Genomic DNA, 21833 nt, shown 5'->3' with positions numbered 1-21833 from the left:
TTTGGGTTTTTAATTGTAAGTCTTTTCCTTCTCTTGTGTTTCCTGCCTAGAGAAGTTCCTTTAGCATTTGTTGTAGAGCTGGTTTGGTGGTGCTGAATTCTCTTAGCTTTTGCTTGTCTGTAAAGGTTTTAATTTCTCCGTCAAATCTGAATGAGATCCTTGCTGGGTAGAGTAATCTTGGTTGTAGGTTTTTCCCTTTCGTCACTTTAAATATGTCCCGACACTCCCTTCTGGCTTGCAGAATTTCTGCTGAAAGATCAGCTGTTAACCTTATGGGGATTCCCTTGTATGTTAATTGTTGCTTTTCCCTTGCTGCTTTTAATATTTTTTCTTTGTATTTAATTTTTGATAGTTTGATTAATATGTGTCTTGGCGTGTTTCTCCTTGGATTTATCCTGTGTGGGACTGTCTGCACTTCCTGGATTTGATTGACTATTTCCTTTCTCATGTTAGGGAAATTTTCAACTATAATTTCTTCAAATATTTTCTCAGTCTGTTTTTTTCTATTCTTCTTCTGGGACCCCTATAATTCGAATGTTGGTGTGTTTAATGTTGTCCCAGAGGTCTCTGAGATTGTCCTCAATTCTTTTCATTCTTTTTTCTTTATTCTGCTCTGTGGTAGTTATTTCCACTATTTTATCTTCCAGGTCACTTACCCATTCATCTGCCTCAGTTATTCTGCTTTTGATTCCTTCTAGAGAATTTTTAATTTCATTTATTGTGTTGTCCGTCATTGTTTGTTTGCTCTTTAGTTCTTCTAGGTCCTTGTTAAACATTTCTGGTGTTTTCTCCATTCTATTTTTAAGATTTTGGATCATCTTTACTATCATTAGTCTGAATTCTTTTTCAGGTAGACTGCCTAATTCCTCTTCATTTGTTTGGTCTGGTGTGTTTTTGCCTTGCTCCTTCCTCTGCTGTGTATTTCTCTATTCTCATTTTGCTTAACTTACTGTGTTTGGGGTCTCCATTTCACAGGCTGCAGGTTCATAGTTCCCATTGTTTTTGGTGTCTGCTCCCAGTGGGTAAGGTTGGTTCAGTGGGTTGTGTAGGCTTCCTGGTGGAGGGGACTGGTGCCTGTGTTCTGGTGGATGAGGCAGAATCTTTTCTTTCAGTTGGGCAGGGCTGCATCTGGTGGTGTGTTTTGGGGTGTCTGTGACCTTATTATGATATTAGGCAGCCTCTCTGCTAATGGGTGGGGTTGTGTTCCTGTCTTGCTAGTTGTTTGGCATAGACCAGCACTGTAGCTTGCTGGTCGTTGCATGGAGCTGGGTCTTAGTGTTGAGATGGAGATCTGTGGGCGAGCTTTCACTGTTTGATATTACTTGGGGCTGGGAGGTCTCTGGTGGTCCAGTGTCCTGAACTCGGCTCTCCCACCTCAGAGGCACAGGCCTGACACCTGGCCGGAGCACCAAGACCCTGTCAGCCACGTGGCTCTGATGAAAAGGGAGAAAAAGAAAGAAAGAAAGAAAGAGAGAGGGAGGGAGGGAGAGAGAGAGAGAGAGAAAGAAAAAGAGAGAAAGAAAGAGAGAGAGAGAAAAGAAAAAGAAAGAGAGAAAGAAAAGAAAAAGACAGAAAGAAAGAGAGAGAAGAGAGAAAGAAAAGAAAAAGAAAGAAGAGAGAGAGAAAGAAAAGAAAAAGAAAGAAGAGAGAGAGAAAGAAAAGAAAAAGAAAGAAAGAGAGAGAAAGAGAGAAAGAAAGAAAGAAAAGAAAAAATACAATAAAATAAAATAGAAAAAATTTATTAAAAATAAAAAAGTAATTTAAAGAAAAGAGAAATAAAGAAGAGAGCAACCAAACCAAAAACCGAATCCACCAATGATAACAAGCCCTAAAAACTATAACTATACTAAAAAACAAAACAAAATGGACAGTCAGAACCCTAGGACAAATGGCAAAAGCAAAGCTGTACAGACAAAATCACAGAAAGAAGCATACACATACACACTCACAAAAAGAGGAAAAGGGAAAAAAAAGTACATATACATATATATAAAATAAACAAAGGAAGAGAGCAACCAAATCAATAAACTGCAAATGATAATAAACTCTAAATACTAAACTAAGATAAACATAAAACCAGAAACAAATTAGATACAGAAAGCAAACCCCAAGTCTACAGTTGCTCCCAAAGTCTACCACCTCAATTTTGGGATGATTTGTTGTCTATTCAGGTATTCCACAAGTTGACTGAGAGTACATCAAGTTGATATTGAAGATTTAATCCACTGCTCCTGAGGCTGCTGGGAGAGATTTCCCTTTCTCTTCTTTGTTCGCACAGCTCCCAGGGTTCAGCTTTGGATTTGGACCGGCCTTTGCCTGTAGGTCGCCTGAGGGCGTCTGTTCTTTGTTCAGACAGGATGGGATTAAAGGAGCAGCTGATTCGGGGGCTCTGGCTCACTCAGGCTTGGGGGAGGGCGGGATACGGATGCAGGGCGAGCCTGCGGCGGCAGAGGCCAGCGTGATGGTGCAACAACCTGAGGTATCCCGAGTGTTCTCCTGGGGAAGTTGTCACTGGATCATGGGACCCTGTCAGTGGCAGGCTGCACAGGGTCCCAAGAGGGGAGGTGTGGATAGTGACCTGTGCTTGCACACAGGCTTCTTGGTGGCTGCAAGAGCAGCCTTAGCATCTCGTGCCCATCTCTGCTGTCCATGCTGATAGCCGCGGCTGGCGCCAATCTCTGGAGCTTGTTTAGGCAATGCTCTGAATCCCTTCTCCTTGCACACCCCGAAACAGTGGTCTCTTGACTCTTAGGCAGGTCCAGACTTTTTCCCGGACTTCCTCCTGGCTAGCTGTGGTGCACTAGCCCCCTTCAGGCTGTGTTCACGCAGCCATCCCCAGTCCTCTCCCGGGATCTGACCTCCAAAGCCCAAGCCTCAGCTCCCAGCCCCGCCCGCCCCAGCAGGTGAGCAGAGAAGCCTCTGGGGCTGGTGAGTGCTGGTCGGCACCGATCCTCTGTGCAGGAATCTCTGCTTTGCCCTCCGCACCCCTGTTGCTGCACTCTCCTCCGTGGCTCCCAAGCTTCACCCCCGCCACCCCCTGTCTCCGCCAGTGAAGGGGCTTCCTAGTGTGTGGAAACTTTTCCTCCTTCACGGCTCCCTCCCAGAGGTGCAGGTCCCGTCCCTATTCTTTTGTCTCTGTTTTTCCTTTTTTCTTTTGCCCTACCCAGGTACGTGGGGATGTTTCTTGCCTTTTGGGAAGTCTTAGGTCTTCTGTTAAAATTAAGTAGGTGTTCTGTAGGAGTTGTTCCACATGTAAATGTATTTCTGATGTATTTGTGGGGAGGAAGGTGATCTCCACGTCTTACTCCTCTGCCATCTTGAAGGCACCCCTCACCCTCCCCCGTGGTTTATTTCTGAAGCTGGCTATCAGGTATCATGTATTTCTTATATTATGCCTTTTAAAATATTAAAGATTGAATGGATATGAAAGTTCTTCATATTTAATGACAACTTTTTGAAAAAATATTTTGAAGATCTTTTTCTTTAACTTTTTTCCTGACTGGCAGTAAATCTGTCATCTAATGAGATCTTAAAATGGAAACAGGTAACTCAGAAGAGTAATAATATAGTATTGGGGATGTTATTTTGGTTCTTACCTCAAATTTGAAGGCCTTATGTTTTCCTTATGTTTCTACTTACTTAAACCTCTCTACAGTTTGTTTGGGTTGTTTTTAGGAGACTGTGTATCATATAAAACCAGTTATTATAAAAATGCCTTTTCTAAATTAAGGGGTAGTTAGTAACCAAAGTTAGTTTCCAACCAAAATGTTAACTTCCTTACATCAAAACGTTTTAGAGGGAGTGTATATTTTATTTTAATTTAGTTGGTGTGGAAAATTATTATTCTTGAACGAATACATGTTTCCTCCTTCCATGTGGGTTTTTGTAGCAGACTTTAAATTTGAATAACACAGTGATGCTGAATTTTCAGTCTTAAGGGCTCCCTGGCTTACTTAAATTAACTTTTTTTTTACAAAGATGCACGCCCCAAGTTTGGACGCCGACACAGTATGGAAAACATGGAACTTATGAAGTTAACACCAGAAAAGGTTGGCAGTTTTTATTTCTTGAACTATTATAACAAAATATTTTAGCAACTTTTAATTTAAATAATTTAAATAAGTCTTGTCATATATGGGTATCACTTTAACATTTTCCTTTGAAAAGAATCGAATCGAGTACAATGCAAAAAGAATGTGTACAGTGTGCTGCCATCTGTTTAAGAAAAGTATTAATGCATATATATACTTTGTAGATGCATAAGACATTTCTGGAATAATATATAAGATACTTGCTTGTAACGATTGCCTGTGGGAAAAGAATTGCTGTCTGGGTTAGGAGAAACACTTTTATATACTATTTTGAACTGTTTGAATATTTTACTATTTTATCATGTACATGCATTACTTTGTTTTTTTAATTAAAAGAAGAACAGGAAAATCAGAAAAGGATTAGGAAACTTTTTTCACCTAAATAACAGCAACATTATTGGCAAGATTAATGATATGTATGATCAAGCTAGTGTTTTTAACTGCATTTTTGAAAAGCATTTTTTTTAACAAAGAAGTAACTCTGTTCAAGACGCATCTTCTCTAGGTTTTTTTTTTAAGTAACAGAGAAGGGACTTTATAATTGGAAAAAGGTTATTGAAGAACAAATCTAGGCTGCTTTCTTCTACCTCCATTTATCTTAATTTTACATTGTTACGGTATGCTCTTAACACCTTTATGGTATATTTCTTTAAACACTTTTTATAAAATGTGTTTATTGTAGTAACTTTGGAAACTTCCAACAAGGAAACTGAAATTATCGGTAATCCCACCTCCCAGTAGTAACCAAAATTAATGTTTTTGTATTTATTCATCTTGCATTTTCATATGAATATCATATTATAGATACTATTTTATAAGACATAGCAATATATCAACATCTTTCCATGTAATGAAATATTCTTCTGCTCTATTATTATAATAGGCATATTATTTTTTAATATTGACATTTTTGTGTAAGTAGTCTTCATAAGACCAACATCTGATTTGAACTAATATCCAATATTTTTTTATTCCAAACAGTTACAGAGTTTTTTTAAAACTTCTGGTTAACTTCTGAAGGGCTTTATGATTTCCCCCATATATTTACCTCTTATATTGGTGAGTGGTTCTCAAATCCTTAAATCTGTAGATTATTTAAAAAATAAAAAACCAGAACACAAAAAACTTAAGTCAATTTAGATCTCCTTCGTTTTTCTAGTAGGTAGGAAACTAGTAATAAGCAGCAAAATTAATTTGGTGCATCTGTAGTGGTACCAACAGTAAATTCCATGAGAAGCTGACCAGATTCAACCCTGTAATTTTCCAAGAGCCTAATGATGGTAAAGCTTTATGTCTAATTTAAAATATGTTTAAGTGGAATTAGTTCTTCGTGATTTTTTTTTTACCTCATAATAAATATTTATTTGTTTTAGTTTTGGCTGCCTTGGGTCTTAGTTGAGGCATATGGGCTCCTCGTTATGGCACGTGGGCTCTCTAGTTGTGGCCTGTGTGCTCAGTAGTTGCAGCGTGCAGGTTTAGTTGCCCTGCGGCATGTGGGATCTTAGCTCCCTGACCAGGGATCAAACCCACATCCCCTGCATTGGAAGATGGATTCTTAACCACTGGACCAACAGGGAAGTCCCTAACTTCCTGTTTGGAAGTCATAATAAAGTCAAAGAGTTCAGTACAGTTTTATCAACAAAAGATTACTACTGCTGTGTAAGTTTTAGATGTTATTTTTTAGGGTTATAAATTCTACATACATCCAAAATTTCCAGTTGTAGCAGATTTCTAAGTAACTCATACCAAGAATAAAACTTTGGCTTCTTCTCTGACCATTTAAATTTTATTTTTATGGACTTTTCGCAAACTTTGTTTTCTTAGGTTTTTAAAAACCTCCATTTTAATATTTTGATAATGAGAAATCCGTAACACACATTCGGTACAAGCTGTTGAAAACAGTGAGTTAGGGACTTCCCTGGTGGCGCAGTGGTTAAGAATCTGCCTGCCAGTGCAGGGGACATGGGTTTGAGCCCTGGTCTGGGAAGATCCCACATGCTACAGAGCAACTAAGCCCGTGCGCCACAACTACTGAGCCTGCGCTCTAGAGCCCATGAGCCACAACTGCTGAGCCCGCATGCCACAACTACTGAAGCATGTACCTAGGGCCCATGCTTCACAACAAGAGAAGCTACCGCAATGAGAAGCCCACGCACCAAAATGAAGAATAGCCCCTGCTCACCACAACTAGACCCGCACATAGCAACGAAGACCCAATGCAGCCAAAGATAATTAATTAAAAAAGAAAACAGTGAGATATACTGGCAAAAAGGAATTTATTAAGAGATCTAAGCCACTCACCCCCCTTCCCACCCCCAATTACTAAATGGCAGATTATATATAGCTTTGGTGATTTTTTTTCATGTCGTGCTTTCCATTTATAATTGTGTAGGTTCAAAACTGGAACAGTGAAATTCTTGCTAAACAAAAACCTCTTATTGCCAAACCTTCTGCAAAGCTCCTCTTTGTCAACAGATTGAAGGGGAAAAAATACAAAAGTAATTCCTCCACTAAAGTTCTCCAAGATGCCAGTAATTCCATCGATCACCGAATTTCAAATTCTCAAAGGGTATGTTTAAAATAAGTTTTTGAGTTTTTTATATTCATACTGGATTTTTGTAATATATTTTTAGATGTTCAGTATAAAATATCTTTGTTATTCAAAGAAGTCTTCTGTATTTTCCTATCTTTTCTGTGTTCTTCAAAGCTAGAAACTATAATTACTCCATTCATAGATAAGTTGCTCCACTACTTTGGGCAGTAATTATTTCTTTGTGTTTTAAGTCACTGTTGTTTGCAAAAATACTACCTTCATTTCACCAGAGCATCTCCCAGTGAAAATGTCCTCCACTCAGTCGAGAAGTCAGAACAAATGAAATTCAGATGTTCAAGGAGTTTTAAATACTAATTTAAAATGAAGAGTGTCTGCATGCATCAATTTCTATTTATTTCTATTGTTAAAATTATACAGTTAAAAACGATTTTGTTTAAAAGTGAGCATAGAAATCAGATTATTAAACATAAAAAAATATTTAGAAGTTGAAAAATACCATGGGTTTACTGGTAAGTATCGGGTATCTCTATCTACCCTGCAGTCTGATAAAAAGATCAAAATAAATTACAAAGAAGATACTTCAAATTATCAAGTCCATTTTTCAAGCAGTTGAGAACCTTTGAAAAAATTGTTAGCCTTTTATTTTTTAACAGAAATTTCTATTGGTCCTGTTGTCAGCATTTTTTTTTTTTGTATCTGCACCCTTGTAGTGTCCTTTGCCTTGGTTTTTATCAGTTTTTTACATGTTCCTTACACATGTATGACTAACAAAAGGAAATTATTATAATTATTATTATATTATTAAAAATATTATGGGGTATATAAAAATGGTCCAAGAATAATTTTGTAGATCTGGAAGGCATATCTTTGTTCAAGGTTTGAGGTCTTAACTAAGCCCACTTAGCCCAACCAAAAATGTCTGTATTTTTGGAGCCTGTCTTTTGATATTCAGAATTTTTAATTAGAGGCTTTTTGCCCCTAGGGAAAAGTCTTTTTGTTAGTGATTAAGACAGTTGACTATAGCTTATGTACATACTTATTCCCAAACCTCAAGCTTGACGTGTTAAAAATTGTGCTGTCTCAAGCCCTCCTGTTTTCCTTACTTCAATTAAAGGGATACCATGTATACTACACTGTCACCCAAGCTAGGAACGCCGGTGTCATTCTAGACTCCCTCTCCTTCATTGACCACATCCAGTTAATCCCTATATCACTCAGATCTGCCCTGACCACCGTCCCCCCATCTTTAAAAAAAATCTCTGTTACTATGTGTTAGTTCTTAATGTACTGCTTTATCTCTTACCCAGATTTCTGGAATAGGCACCTGAACTGACCCCTTTCCTTCCATTATTAACCCTTGTAATCAATTGGAAGGGCCAGTTCTGTTTCTGTACAAAACCGCTTAAAACTGGCTATTACCAGTGCTTCTCTTATGTCACATAGGATGTCTTTAACTTGTTAGTCATACAGAGGTCCTTGTGTTGGTCTCTTCTTCCCCTCCCCTTTTCACCACCCCTGCATACCCTTCAGTTCATTATCCCCTAAACACTACAAAGCTTTGGAATTGCGCATTAATCTGTGTGAAACATCTCTACCCTGCAAATGCTTATTCACTCTCCAGGAACCCACTCAAATATCACGTAAGTTTCTGCTGTTTCACTTAAGAATTAGTTACACCCTTCTCCCAAGGCTCATAACAGTTTGTATATATGTACTTCTATTATAATACTATCATTATGAAAACTAAAATAATTACTTTTATTAAACATTAGTTATTTTAGTTTTGAAGCTTTCCAAATAAAGTATAACTGGTACCCCTCTGTCTCAAATATTCATTTATTTGAAGTTTATATTTCTTCAGGATCTTCAAATCTTTAAATACAATAAAAGACCTTAAAAATCACTATGCCAGGAAAATATACATGCTTTCTTACTTTAATCAGTTCTTAGAAAGACTAGTTTACTTAAATTCTGTTGTAGAATCTTAGAACTGAACTTTGAACCTGGGTTACATGCCTGTATCACTGATATTTGCATAATTTATTCAGTATCTGTAGCAGTTCCCCTAAGTCTGAGGTACATTTATTTAGCTTTAGGAATACAAGGATTAAAAAATAATAGAAATGCTTTTTGTTAGTTGGATTGAAATAACTTTTTATTACCAAGTGGTTGGCATCTTGTATAAAGAAAATGTCAATTTTTTATTTTTAATCTTCATCGTTTACCATTTGCATTTGAGGTATATATGCTATTGTTTCATTGATGATCTAAGGATAATGCTGAAATATTTAGACTTCCTCTCAATATTTTAGAAAATCAGTGCAGATACTATTGGAGATGAAGGGTTCTTTGACCTGCTGAGCCGATTTCAGAGCAATCGGATGGATGATCAGAGGTGCTGCTTAAAAGAACAGAACTCCGGATCAGCTTCAACAGCAGCTTCTGCCACTCCCCCCAGAATGATGCTACAAAGTAAGTTATCTGTGCTTCTCCTGCAATTTGATATTCTTGTGATTTATTTCTGAGAATCTAGGAGGTACAGTAAAGGAGCCTGAATCAAGGTACATCTGAAACGCTGGTATTTGTACAGTTTCAAACAAGGTTTTGTTTCAGTTCCCCTAAGTTTATCTGTATTTCTGGTCCAGTGCACTTTCTACTAACTATATCATACTGCCTCCCAAGTTTCCTAGGGGGTGGGGGAAAAAAATCTAACTTTAAAAAAAATGAGGAAAAAATTATAGTTATACATACCTTATAATTACATGTAAAATGCAGATACTTCATATGTGGATTAAAAAAGAAAAGCCAGGACAGACTGAAGAGGAACCTATGGCTATAGCAGAAGCTAAGGCTTGCCTGAGCCTTCGAAAGATCTAAAATAGGTTACTTAAAATTTTCTATTTCAGTTACCAAAAGACTTCCTCCCCCATAGACCAAGACTTGCCAGCAGCACTTAATTCGAAGTTTAGTTAGCTGAATATCCTATCCAGGGCATGGGATAAAAATACTGTCCATTCATCCTGGTCTGAGAAAGTATGTGAGAAAAACAATTTAGTTACCTTCTGAAATCTAGCCCCATATCTTATAAAGTTACATATTGGGTGACATTAGATAAAGGGAAATATAGTCAAGTCCGAATTACCTCCAAGCGGACCATCTGAAGTACTCTGGGATTCATTCTTCCCTCCCCACCCATCTAGTCTGGCCCCAGCCTATCAGTGACTCTCAGTGACGGAGCTAAAGCAGGAGGGCAGAAAGGGTGTTGGGAGTGAATAAGGCAGAAAGAAATTTTATGTATATAATAAATATGCTTAAATAACTTTATTATTTTTTGATTTTTTTTCATAGCACCATCTGTTTCCATGGTGTCCCCCAACACAGATGAGTTTTTAGACCTTCTTGCCAGCTCACAGAGCCGCCGTTTGGATGATCAGAGAGCCAGTTTCAGTAATTTGCCTGGCCTTCGTCTGACACAAAACAACAGTCAGTCAGTACTTGGCCACCTGATGACTAACGACAACAAAGAGGCTGATGAAGACTTCTTTGACATCCTTGTAAAATGTCAAGTATGTCTGCACATTTTTGTCATTCCGTATATATAGCTCAGATGTTGTTGAGAGCTTTGGCAGTATTATGATTCTAAATTGGGAAAAGCTCATTTTGTCTTAGAAAGGCAATAAGTTGATTATTCAGGGGTCCATCAGACACTGTTTCTCCCTTATGATCGCTTCATATTTTGTGTTCCTTTTGGCTGGTGAGGTGGGATGTTGCCAATGACTCCCTCTGAGCTGTAGTAGAGACTACAGGAAGAGCCCCTCTTCTGAATTTTCGGAATAGCATCAGGAGCAACCCAGTGATTAATATGGAGAGAGTCTAGCTGGGGCCCTTTCTAGACAGTTTACCATTTGGGAGAAATGTATATATTGAGATAGCTTTCATATTTTAGCTGTTTTAATAATTATTAACCAAAGTGGTTAAGAAATATCTCAAATGGCTTGGACAGGACCATGAGAAAAATAATGCTTATTTTCACTAAAAAGAGACATTTCCTGTGCCTAACCCTAGTTCTGTGTTCTATGTCTCAGTTTTCTCATTCATAAAAAGATGAAATGATGATCTCTCATTCATTCAATCAAAATATTACTGAACACCTTTTATGTTCTGGGCACTATTCTAGATATTGGGGATACTTTTTAAAGGATCCTACATTTTAGCGGGAGAGACATTGAGTAAGAGTGTGTGTGTACAGATACATAGATAGGTAGTATATGTCAGGTACTGACACTTGCTATAAAGACAATTAAAGCAAGATAAAGAGGTAATGGGTAACCAGGGGTGGTGGTGGTGGTGGTTGATGGAGTGTCTGTTTTAGACGTGGTGGTTAGGCAAGACCTTTCTGGGTTGACACTTGAACACAGACCTGAATGAGGTAAAGCAGTCAGCCATGTGCATATTTACCGGAAGAGCGTTCCATGCAGAGACAGCAAGTCCCCTCTTGGATATAGAAGCTTAGCAGGTTCAAGGAATGGCAAGGTGGCCAGTGTAGTGTGACTGGTGTAGAGTGAGTAAAGGGTAGAGGAAAGTGCTACAGGATGAGGATGGAGAAGTGATCAGTGCCTAGATCATATAGGCTCTTGTAGGCCATGATGAGGTCTTGTGTTCCAGATGTGATAGGAAGACATTGGATGGTTCTAGGAGATCATCCTGACCATCATTGAAAGAATGTAGTGGCAAAGGGTGTTTGTTAGTAGGAAAACCAGCTAGGAAACTAATGTGGTAATAAGGCAAAAAATATTGGTGACTTGGACTAGCATAGTGGGAGCAGTGATGATAAGTGGTCAGAATAGGGATATAACTTGAAATTATGGTTGGTTGGCAAGACCTGTTAATAAACTGGATGGAGGGTATGAGAAAGAGAATCAAGGATGATTCCTACCTTCTTGGCTTGAATAACTGAGTAAACGGATGGTACCATTTACTGAAATGGAGAAGACCAGAGGAGAGACAGGTATGGGGAGAAAAGCAAGAGTTTTACTTTAGATATGTAAATGTGGGAAACCTAATTAGACATTCAAGTGGAATAGGCACTATTAAAATAAAAACCTGGAGCCCCAGAGAGAAGTAACTCTAGGAGTCATCAGCATATAGCTGGTATTAAAGCCCTGGGAAAGAGATTACATAAAGAATAGATAAGGAAATAGGAAGACTAAGCCCTGGGCACTGGAAAACCACTAATTGGATAAAGGAAGATGAACCACTGAAGCAGGAAATCAGCCAGAGATTTGGAAGAAAACTTGGAGAGTGTGGTAGAAGCCAAGTGAAGAAAGTGTTTAAGGAATGTTCATCTGTGTCAGATGCTGCTAAGAAGCTAAGTAAGATGATGGCTGAGCCTACTAGATATGGCAACACTTATAATTGTGAAAGATACTGTTTTAGTGGCATGAGGGGGCAAAGGACTGAGTGGGTTGAGAAAATGGGAAATGTAAAAGGGGAGATAGTACACAGAAAAAAAGGAAGGCAAAGAAATGCATCATAAGTTGGAGGGGGTTATAGGATATAGGTGGGTTTTTCCTTATTTTGAGAGTTAATATACAGCATGTCTGCTGATGGAATGATCACGTAGAGAGGGGAACCAGTGATGCAGAAGAGTATGGATAAAGAACAGTTTTTGCATAGGTGAGAAGGAAAACAGTATATGTGTACAGACTTGGAGGTAGAAGCAAGTAGGAATTATCTCTGGTTGCTTTTATTTTCTTAGCAAAGTAAGAAGTAGAGCTATTTAAGGCAGAAGACCTAAACAGACATTTCTCCAAAGAAGACATACAGAGGCCAAGAGGCACAAGAAAAGGTACTCAACATGGCTAATCATTAGAGAAATGCAAATCAAAGCTACAGTGAGGTATTGCCTCACACAGGTCAGAATCCCATCATCAAAGAAAGAGTCTACAAATAATAACTAGAGAGGGTGTGGAGAAAAGGGAACCCTCCTATGCTGTTGGTAGGAATGTAAATTGGTAAAGCCACTATGGAGAACAGTATGGAGGTTCCTTAAAAAACTAAAAATTGGACTTCCCTGGTGGCACAGTCGTTAAGAATCTGCCTGTCAATGCAGGGGACACAGGTTCGATCCCTGGTCCGGGAAGACCCCACATGCCGCACAGCAACTAAGCCCGTGTGCCACAACTACCAAGCCTGTGCTCTAGAGCCCATGAGCCACAACTACTGAGCCCACGTGCCAAAGCTACTGAAGCCCACGTGCTGCAACTAGTAGCACAGCTACTAGAGCCTGCGTGCTGCAACTACTGAAGCCTGTGCACCTAGAACCCATGGTCCTCAACAAGAGAAGCCACCACAATGAGAAGCCCACATACCACAACGAAGAGTTAGCCCCCGCTTGCCACAACTAGAGAAAGCCCGATGCAGCAACGAAGACCTGGCACAGCCAAAAAAAAAGACAATCCAATTCAAAAATGGGCAAAGAGGCACAACACTGTAAACCAATTATACTTCAATTAAAACAAACAAAAAATCTAAAAACAGAGTTACCCTATTATCCTGCAATTCCACTCCTGGGCATATATCTGGAGAAAACTCTTATTTGAAAAGATACATGCACCCCTACGTTCATAGCAGCACCATTTACAACAGCCAAGACGTGGAAACAACCTAAATGTCCATTGACAGATGAATGGATAAAGAAGATGTGGTACATAAATACAATGGAATACCTACTCAGCCATAAAAAAGAATGAAATAATGCCATTTGAAGCAACATGGATGGACCTAGAGATTATCATACTAAGTGAAGTAAGTCAGAGAAAGACAAATACCATATGATATCACTTATATGTGGAATCTAAAACGTGATACAAATGAACTTATCTATGAAACAGAAACAGACTCACAGACATAGAGAACAAACTTATGGTTACCAAGGAGGGGGGAAGGGGACAGGGGGAGGGATAAATTAGGAATTTGGAAATAACATATACACACTACTATATATAAAATAGATAACCAACAAGGTTCTACTGTATAGCACAGTGAACTGTATTCAATATATTGTAATAAACCATAATGGAAAAAAATATGAAAAAGAAAATATGTATAACTGAATCACTCTGCTGTACACCAGAAACTAACACAACATTGTAAATTAACTATACTTAATTAAAAAAAAAAAAAAGAAATAGAGGGACTTGCTTGGTGGTCCAGTGGTTAAGAATCTGCCTTCCAATGCAGGGGATGCAGGTTCGATCCCTGGTTGGGGAACAAAGACCCCACGTGCCAAGGGGCAACTAAGCCCACATGCCAGAACTAGAGAGCCCATGTGCAACTACAGCACCCACGTGCTGCCACAACTAGAGAGAAGCCTGCACACTGCAACAAAAGATCCTGCGTGCTGCAACTAAGACCTGATGCAGCCAAAAGAATAAACTGAATGAATGAATGAATGAAAAATAGAGCCATTTAGCAGAGACTGAGGTTGGAGCATGGTAATTATGAAAACAAAAGGAAGTGGAGTATAGTTGACTTGGAGAAACTAAAAGCATGCTGACCAGGGAAAACAGGGTTGCTGAGCTGTGCTGAGGTTCACAGTCATGGAACTAAGGCTGGTCAGTGTAGTTGTATATTTTCTCCAGTCATAACCAGCTGCTTAAGGAGGCAGAGAGATAGATTTAATCAAGCTTTGTATTGCCAGGAGAATAGGATAGAGAGGGAGAGCAATGTCAGGAAGTGCTTTTAGTAACAGATTTTGGAACCTGGACTGTGTCTAAGAAGGAACGTAAGGAAAGGTGTGAAAGTGAAAAGTGGCAGTGGTCTCAGTGGATTCAAGAAATGCTGAAGTTAGTTACCTAATAACACACCATCAACATCTATAAAGCAAAAATTGACAGAACTGAAGGGAGAAATGGAGTTTTTACAATAATAGTTAAAGACTTCAATCCCCACTCTCATTACTGGGTAGGACAACCAAGCAGAAGATAAGAAAAAACAGAGGACAACAACACGATAAACCAACTACATCTAACAGATTAGAATAATACACAACAGAACAGAATACACATTCTTACATGTATATGGGACACTCTCCAGGACAGACCATATGTTACGCCACAAATTAAGTCTCAACAGATATCTTAAGATACTATACAAAGTATCTTCTCCAACCAAAATAGGATGAAGTTAGAAGCAACAAAAGGAAAAATTGCAAAATTCACAAATTTGTAGAAGTTAAACCAGTGGGTCAAAGAAGAAATTAAAAGGGAAATTAGAAAATACCTAGGGACTTCCCTAGTGATCCAGTGGGTAAAACTCCACACTCCCAATGCAGGGGGCCTGGGTTTGATCTCTGATTAGGGAACTAGATCCCCCCATGCATGCCACAACTAAAGAAGCCCACGTGCCACAACTAAGTGTCCACGTGATGCAACTAAGAAGTCCACATGCCACAACTAAGAGCCCACCAGCACACAACCAAGTGTCCACATGATACAACTAAAGATCCCACGTGCCACAAGGAAGATCCTGTGTGCCGCAACTAAGACACAGTGCAGCCTAAATAAATATTTTAAAAAAACACAAAAAACCTAGAGACTAATGAAAATGAAAACACAATTTACCAAAACTTATGGGATGCAGTGAAGGCGGTGCTCAGGAAAATTTATAGCTGTAAATGCTTACATTAAAAAAGAAAGATCGGGCTTCCCTGGTGGCGCAGTGGTCGAGAGTCCACCTGCCGATGCAGGGGACACGGGTTTGTGCCCCGGTCCAGGAAGATCCCACATGCTGTGGAGCGGCTGGGCCCGTGAGCCACGGCCGTTGAGCCTGCGCGTCCAGAGCCTGTGCTCCGCAGTGGGAGAGGCCACAACAGTGAGAGGCCCATGTACGGCAAAAAAAAAAAAAAAAAAAAAGATCTCAGATCAACAGCCTAACTTTACAACTTAAGGAACTAGAAAAAGAACAATAAACTAAACTTAAAACTAGCAGAAGGAAGGAATAATAAAGATTAGAGCAGAGGCAGAGAGAACATGAAAAAATAGAGAAAAATCAACAAAATCAAAAGTTGGTTCTTTGAAAAGATTAACAAAATTGACAAACTTTTAGCTATATTAAGAAAAAGAGAAGGTTCAAATTACTAAAATTAGAAATGAAAGCAGGGACATTACTACTGATTCTACAGAAATAAAAAGAATTATAGGAGAATGCTATGAATGACTGTATGCCAACAAGCTGGATAATCTAGATGAAATGGGCAAATAACTAGAAACACAAAACCAAGACTGAACCATGAAGAAATAGAAAATAGATCCATAATTCATAAGGAGATTGTATTAGTAATTAAAAACCTCCTGACAAAAGAAAAGCCCTGGACTTGATGGCTTCATGGGTGAATTCTACCAAATATTTAAAGAACACCAATTCCAAAAATTGTAAAAAAGGGAACATTTACCATTCCTAAGTCATTCTATGAGGCAAATATTGCCCTGATACCAAAGCCAGTTAAGACTTTATAAGAAAACTACAGACCAATATCCTTTTTGAATACAGATGCAAAAATTAGCAACAAAATACTAGCAACCAGAAGCCAGTGGCATATTAAAAGGATTATATGCCATAACCTGATGGGATTTATTCCTGGAATGCAAAGATGGTTCAACATATGGAAATCAATCAATGTAATATACCACATTAATAGAATGAAGGAAGAAAACACAGTCATCTCAGTTGATGCAGAAAAGTCACTTGACAAAATTCAACACATCTTCATGATAAAAAAAAACTAAGAATAGTAGGAAACTACAATGACATTATAATCATTTATGAACCACACACACAGCTATCATCATACTCAGTGGTAAAAGACTGAAAGCTTTTAAGATCAGGAACAAGACATGGATGCCCACTTTGCCACTTATATTCAACATAGTACTGGAAGTTCTAGCCAGTTAGGCAAGGAAAAGAAACAGAAGGCAGCCAAATTGGAAAAGAAGTAAAATGATCTGTTTGGAGATGACAGAGTCTTATATGTAGAAAATCCTAAAGATTTCACCAAAAAACTATTAGAACTAAGAAGGAAAGTTACAAGATCAACATCCAAAATCAGTTGCGTTTCTATACACTAATAATGAACAGTCCAAAAAGGAAATTAAGAAAACAATTCCACTTACAATAGCATCAAAGAGAATAAAATACTTAGGAATTAACCAAGAAGGTGAAAGACTTGTACAGTGAAAACTACAAAATATTTCTGAAAGAAATTAAATATGACGTAAGTCTCTCCCACTGGAAGACTTAAGATTGTTAAAAAGTCAACACTGTTTTGACACCTGACATAATCCCATCGCTCCTCATTTGTAGGGTAGTGTGACGGAATTGTCAGACCAGTATACTGGTCTGACAATTACTTAATAAAGTGAAAAAAAAATTTTTTTAAGTCAGTACCACCCAGAGTGTGATCTACATATTTAATGCAATCCCTATCAAAAACTTCCGTGATGCTTTTTTACAAAAATTTAAAAATCCATCCTAAAATTCATATGGAATCTCAAGGAAACCCAAATAGCCAAAACAATCTTGAACAAGAAGAACAAAGTTGGAGGACTCACACTTCCTGGTTTCAGAATTTATCACAAAGCTACAGTAATCAAAACAGTGTGATACCAGCATAATGAGACCCAATGGAATTGAATAGCCCAGAAATAAACACTCTTATATACTGTCAAACAGTTTTCAACAAGGGTGACAAGACCATTCAGTATGGAAGGAAGTCTTATCAACAGTTGATGCTGGGAAAACAGGATATCCACATACAAAAGAATTAAGTTGGACCTTTACCTAATACCATATACAAAAATTAACTCAAAGTGGATCAAAGACCTAAATATAAGCGCTAAAAAACTCTTAGAAGAAAACGTTAAGGGGAAAGCTTCATGACTTTGGATTTGGCTATGGTTTCTGGGTTACACCACCAAAGGCACAGGCAACAAAAGAAAAAAAAGACTTCATGAAAACTTAAAACTTTTATGGATCAAAGGACACCATCAACAAAGCAAAAAGGCAACCCACAGAAAATATGTGCAAATCATATAACATAAAGATTAATCTAGAATATAGAGAACTCCAAAAGCTCAACAACAAAAAACCTGATTCAAAAGTGGGCAAAGAACCCAAACAGATATTTCTCCAAAGAAGATATACAAATGGCCAGTAATTATAGGAAATGATGCTTGACGTCACAGATCATTAGAGAAATGTAGGATCAAAACCACAATGAGGGACTTCCCTGGTGTCACAGTGTATAAGACTCCATGCTCCCAATGCAGGGGGCCCGGTTCGATCCCTGGTCAGGGAACTAGATTCCCCATGCATGACGCAACTAAGAGTTCACATGCCACAACTAAGACCTGGTGCAACCGAAAAAAAAAAAAAAAAAACCCACAGTGAGATACCACCTCACGCCCATTAAGATGGCTATCAAAACAAGCCAAAAAATGCAGAAAATAGCAAATGCTGGTGTAGATATGGAGAAATTGGAACCCTTGTGTACTTCAGGTGGGAATATAAAATGGTGCAGCTGCTATGGAAAACGGTACGGCAGTTCCTCAAAAAGTTAAAAACAGAATTATCATACACAGTCCCACTTCTAGGTATGACTGAAAGCAGGGACATGAACAGATATTTGTACACCCATATTCATAGCAGCATTATTCACAACAGCCAAAAAGGTGGAAGCAACCCAAGTGTCCATCAGCAGATGAATGCATAAACAAAATGTGGTGTACATACACAGTAGAATATTTTCAGCCTTAAAAACATGCTGCAACATGGATGCTGAGAAACATGCAGTCACAAGAGGACAAATACTCTGATGCCACTCATGTGAGCTAGTTAGAGTGGTCCAATTAACAGTGACAAGGTAGAACGGTGGTTGCAGAGGCTGGAGAGAGGGGAGAATGGGGAGTTGTTGTTTAATAGGTTTAGAGTTTGTCTTGCAAGATGAAAAAAGTTCTGGAGATGGATGGTGGTGATGATTGCACAACAATATGAATGTACCTGATCCTGAACTGTACACTTAAAAATGGTTAAAATGGTAAATTTTGGGGCTTCCCTGGTGGCGCAGTGGTTGAGAGTCCGCCTGCCGATGCAGGGGACGTGGGTTCGTGCCCCAGTCCGGGAGGATCCCACATGCCGCGGAGCGGCTGGGCCCGTGAGCCATGGCCGCTGAGCCTGTGCGTCCAGAGCCTGTGCTCCGCAACGGGAGAGACCACAACAGTGAGAGGCCCGCATACCGCAAAAAAAAAAAAAAAAAAATGGTAAATTTTATATTTATTTTACCTCAGTTTTTTAAAAAATGATTTACTGGGGGGTAGTACTGGGGAGCTTGATCTAGAAAAATAGGAGTCCGTGGTCAACATGAGATATTTTAAAATCATGATTTCAAAGACGGTGCAGTTATTGAGAATGACTGTGTCTGGCCTCTGACCATGGGAGCTATTGGATAAGGCAGAGGGCAAGGATGAAACACCAGAGGAGGGGAGGTCTAGGAACTGAAGCGCCTGAGTGTTGGGTAAACTTAGAGGAAAGTGAAATGACCACGAATCGTGATGGGAGAGATGATGAAGAGTGAACCAGATGTGTGTGGAGGGTGGGATGGCGCTGACTAGGAATCCGGGCAGCCACGGCACCCTCACTGGGCGGTGGGGTTAAACGCTCAGGCGTGTTAGTGCACAGCGCCTAGCAACACGGGGCACTCCGATGTCAGCCATCACATTCCTACTTGTATTCTTGAGTTACAATACCAGACACTGTCCTGTAGACTTTTAAGTGCTTTCATTTGATCAAAAACATTTCTAACGTACTTCTAAAATAAGAATCGTAAGTCAGAACTTGAAGGAAAAATTCACTCTGGGTTATTTATTTCCTTAACAGATTTTATTGCCTAAGACAAGGGTAGGCAAACTTTTTCTGTAAAGGGCCAAAGAAAATATTTTAGGCTTTTTGGGGCCCTATGGCCTTTGTTGCAACTGCTCAGCTCTGCCCTTGTAGCAGGCAAACAGCCGTACACAGTTCATAAACAAACAAGCGTGGTATTGAAACGAAAGTACTGTTTAAAAAAACAGTGGTCAGTGGGTTATAGTTTGCTGACCCTTGGCCGAAGACAGTATTTATAAGGTAGAGATGTAGGGTTTCTGTACCTCACATGATATTCCTAAGGATTTGGTACGTTGTATTTAGTGATGCCTATTACAGTAAGATTATAATCTTAGACATAGGTGACCTTGCATCTTAACTAATCTTACCAAAGCCATGAAGCTATGGCTTCATATTTGTTATACACAATACTTGTTATGCTCTGATTATATGTCATTTCAAATAAAAGATCTTACTAGGTTTCAGGTCTAAAGATTGAGTAAACTTCTAAGAGGCAGAAAATGTTTAAAGCTACATTTTCTTATTGTGAATGACAGACATAACATACCTTGGTGCTCTCCTTCCCTGCAGTATTTGTATTTTAATCTCTTTCTTGTAAATTTTTAGGGATCCAGATTAGATGATCAAAGATGTGCTCCACCACCTGCTGCCACAAAGGGACCAACAGTACCAGATGAGGACTTTTTTAGCCTTATTTTACGGTCTCAAGCAAAAAGAATGGATGAACAGAGAGTTCTTTTACAAAGAGATCAAAACAGAGACACTGAATTTGGACCGAAGGACCTTTTGCAGAATAATGCTCTGTTGGAACTTGAAAATTCAGGAAAAAAATAAGCAAACCACTAGTATACAATGAATATCTTTTTTAAAGCAACCTTATTTCCTTTCAGAACACTGCAGGAAAATTCAATCTATTACTTTTTTCCTTCAAAGGAGAAATTATAGCACTGTACTGAGCTTAAAATGTTTTTAGCCTGATGTAAATATTTAACCTTTGATAGCATAGTATTAATTAACATTCCTCTGGACACTCGTTTCAGGGTAGAGGTGGGATCTAGGGATCTGGGCCTTTGTTCTTTCTAAAAATCCTCCAGGTGATTTTTACGGGCAGTGAAAAGTCAACTTTTGTGATTACTGCTTGGGATTATGTTCTTCTGCAACTTGGTAGATTCCTTTACCTAGTATTTGTAAAGTAGGAAGTTAAATGACTCTAGCCTAGGATTTAATCCTCTTGCTGAGGTAGATTTTTTTTTTTTACTTTTAATTGACAGTGGCTCTTTTTTATACCGATGTAGTGGGAAATTATGCTATTTCATAAAAATAATATACTTGACCAGTGTGTAAAAAATTATACAGTCTATTAAAAAATCTAGATTTTTTTCCACTAAGAAAATCTCTATTTTCAATATAATTTTAGGCCAAAACCATTATAAAAGAAACTCTTAAAAATAAACTTCTTTAGCATGTTTTGGCCTCTGTGTAATTTTTTAAATAACTAATTTTTATATATTTACATATGTAAGTACAGATATGTATATATGTACATTGTGTGTGTGTGTGTGTGTGTGTGTGTGTGTGTATGTGTATGTATATAAAATGGTTTAAAATTGTATGTTCTGTTGCAAAATACTGTTGTAAAACTTTTTAGGACCTAATGTCAGAAAATCCAAAACCCTCATGTGACTCTGTCAAGAACGTAGGTCACAAAAATTAAGTACGAAAGACGTAGGTTAAGCCCTCAGTTGTCATTAAGCCTTTTCCCAGAAACTGAAGGTGGTTTTACAAGGGGACATAATGCAACATGACATAAGTTTAGCAAAAGCAAGTCAACAAGGATGGGACAGAGCTGGGCCTGGACTAAGGCTGAATTGCATAATACAAATGCCCACGCCTGGAACAAGTTGGCAACTCATTCACCTCTGGTTGCTTCTGATTCTACACAGCTGGGATGGGATCTAGGGATCTGGGCCTTTGTTCTTTCTAAAAATCCTCCAGGCGATTTTTACGGGCAGTGAAAAGCACTTCTACAAATAGCTAATGTTTTAAAAAATGAGAAGAAAGATAGTTACACAATCTGGACTCACATTAAGGGCTCAGAGGAAAAAAAAAAGATTACTCCTGGTTCTGAGATCAGACACAAATTTTGTCAAAAGTACTAACACCTGGATTATATTATGTTTTATGTATTATATAAAGGGTATAATGTCCTGGATTAGCATCCTTTTAAAACCTGCACTTAAATTCCATTGGGC

At 38.5% G+C, this 21833-nt stretch overlaps 1 protein-coding gene across 3 annotated transcripts in view; it reads left to right on the top strand.

Annotated features, from left to right (window-relative positions):
• GPSM2 (G protein signaling modulator 2) overlaps positions 1-21052 on the top strand; it is a 63421-nt gene extending 42369 nt beyond the window's left edge. For all 3 annotated transcript variants that reach the window (XM_060301741.2, XM_030868887.3, XM_030868885.3), the window contains 5 exons: positions 3979-4049; positions 6484-6660; positions 8958-9117; positions 9994-10211; positions 20188-21052. In XM_060301741.2, coding sequence (XP_060157724.1) covers positions 3979-4049; positions 6484-6660; positions 8958-9117; positions 9994-10211; positions 20188-20415 — 854 coding nt within the window. In that variant the 3' untranslated portion in view covers positions 20416-21052. The remainder of the gene's footprint in view (positions 1-3978; positions 4050-6483; positions 6661-8957; positions 9118-9993; positions 10212-20187) is intronic.
• Positions 21053-21833: the final 781 nt, after the last annotated feature.

This window comes from Globicephala melas, chromosome 1, assembly GCF_963455315.2.
Source record: "Globicephala melas chromosome 1, mGloMel1.2, whole genome shotgun sequence".
Taxonomy (NCBI): Eukaryota; Metazoa; Chordata; class Mammalia; order Artiodactyla; family Delphinidae; genus Globicephala; species Globicephala melas.
The sequence above is the reverse complement of the archived record's forward strand: the minus strand, read 5'-3'. Positions and strand labels throughout refer to the sequence as shown.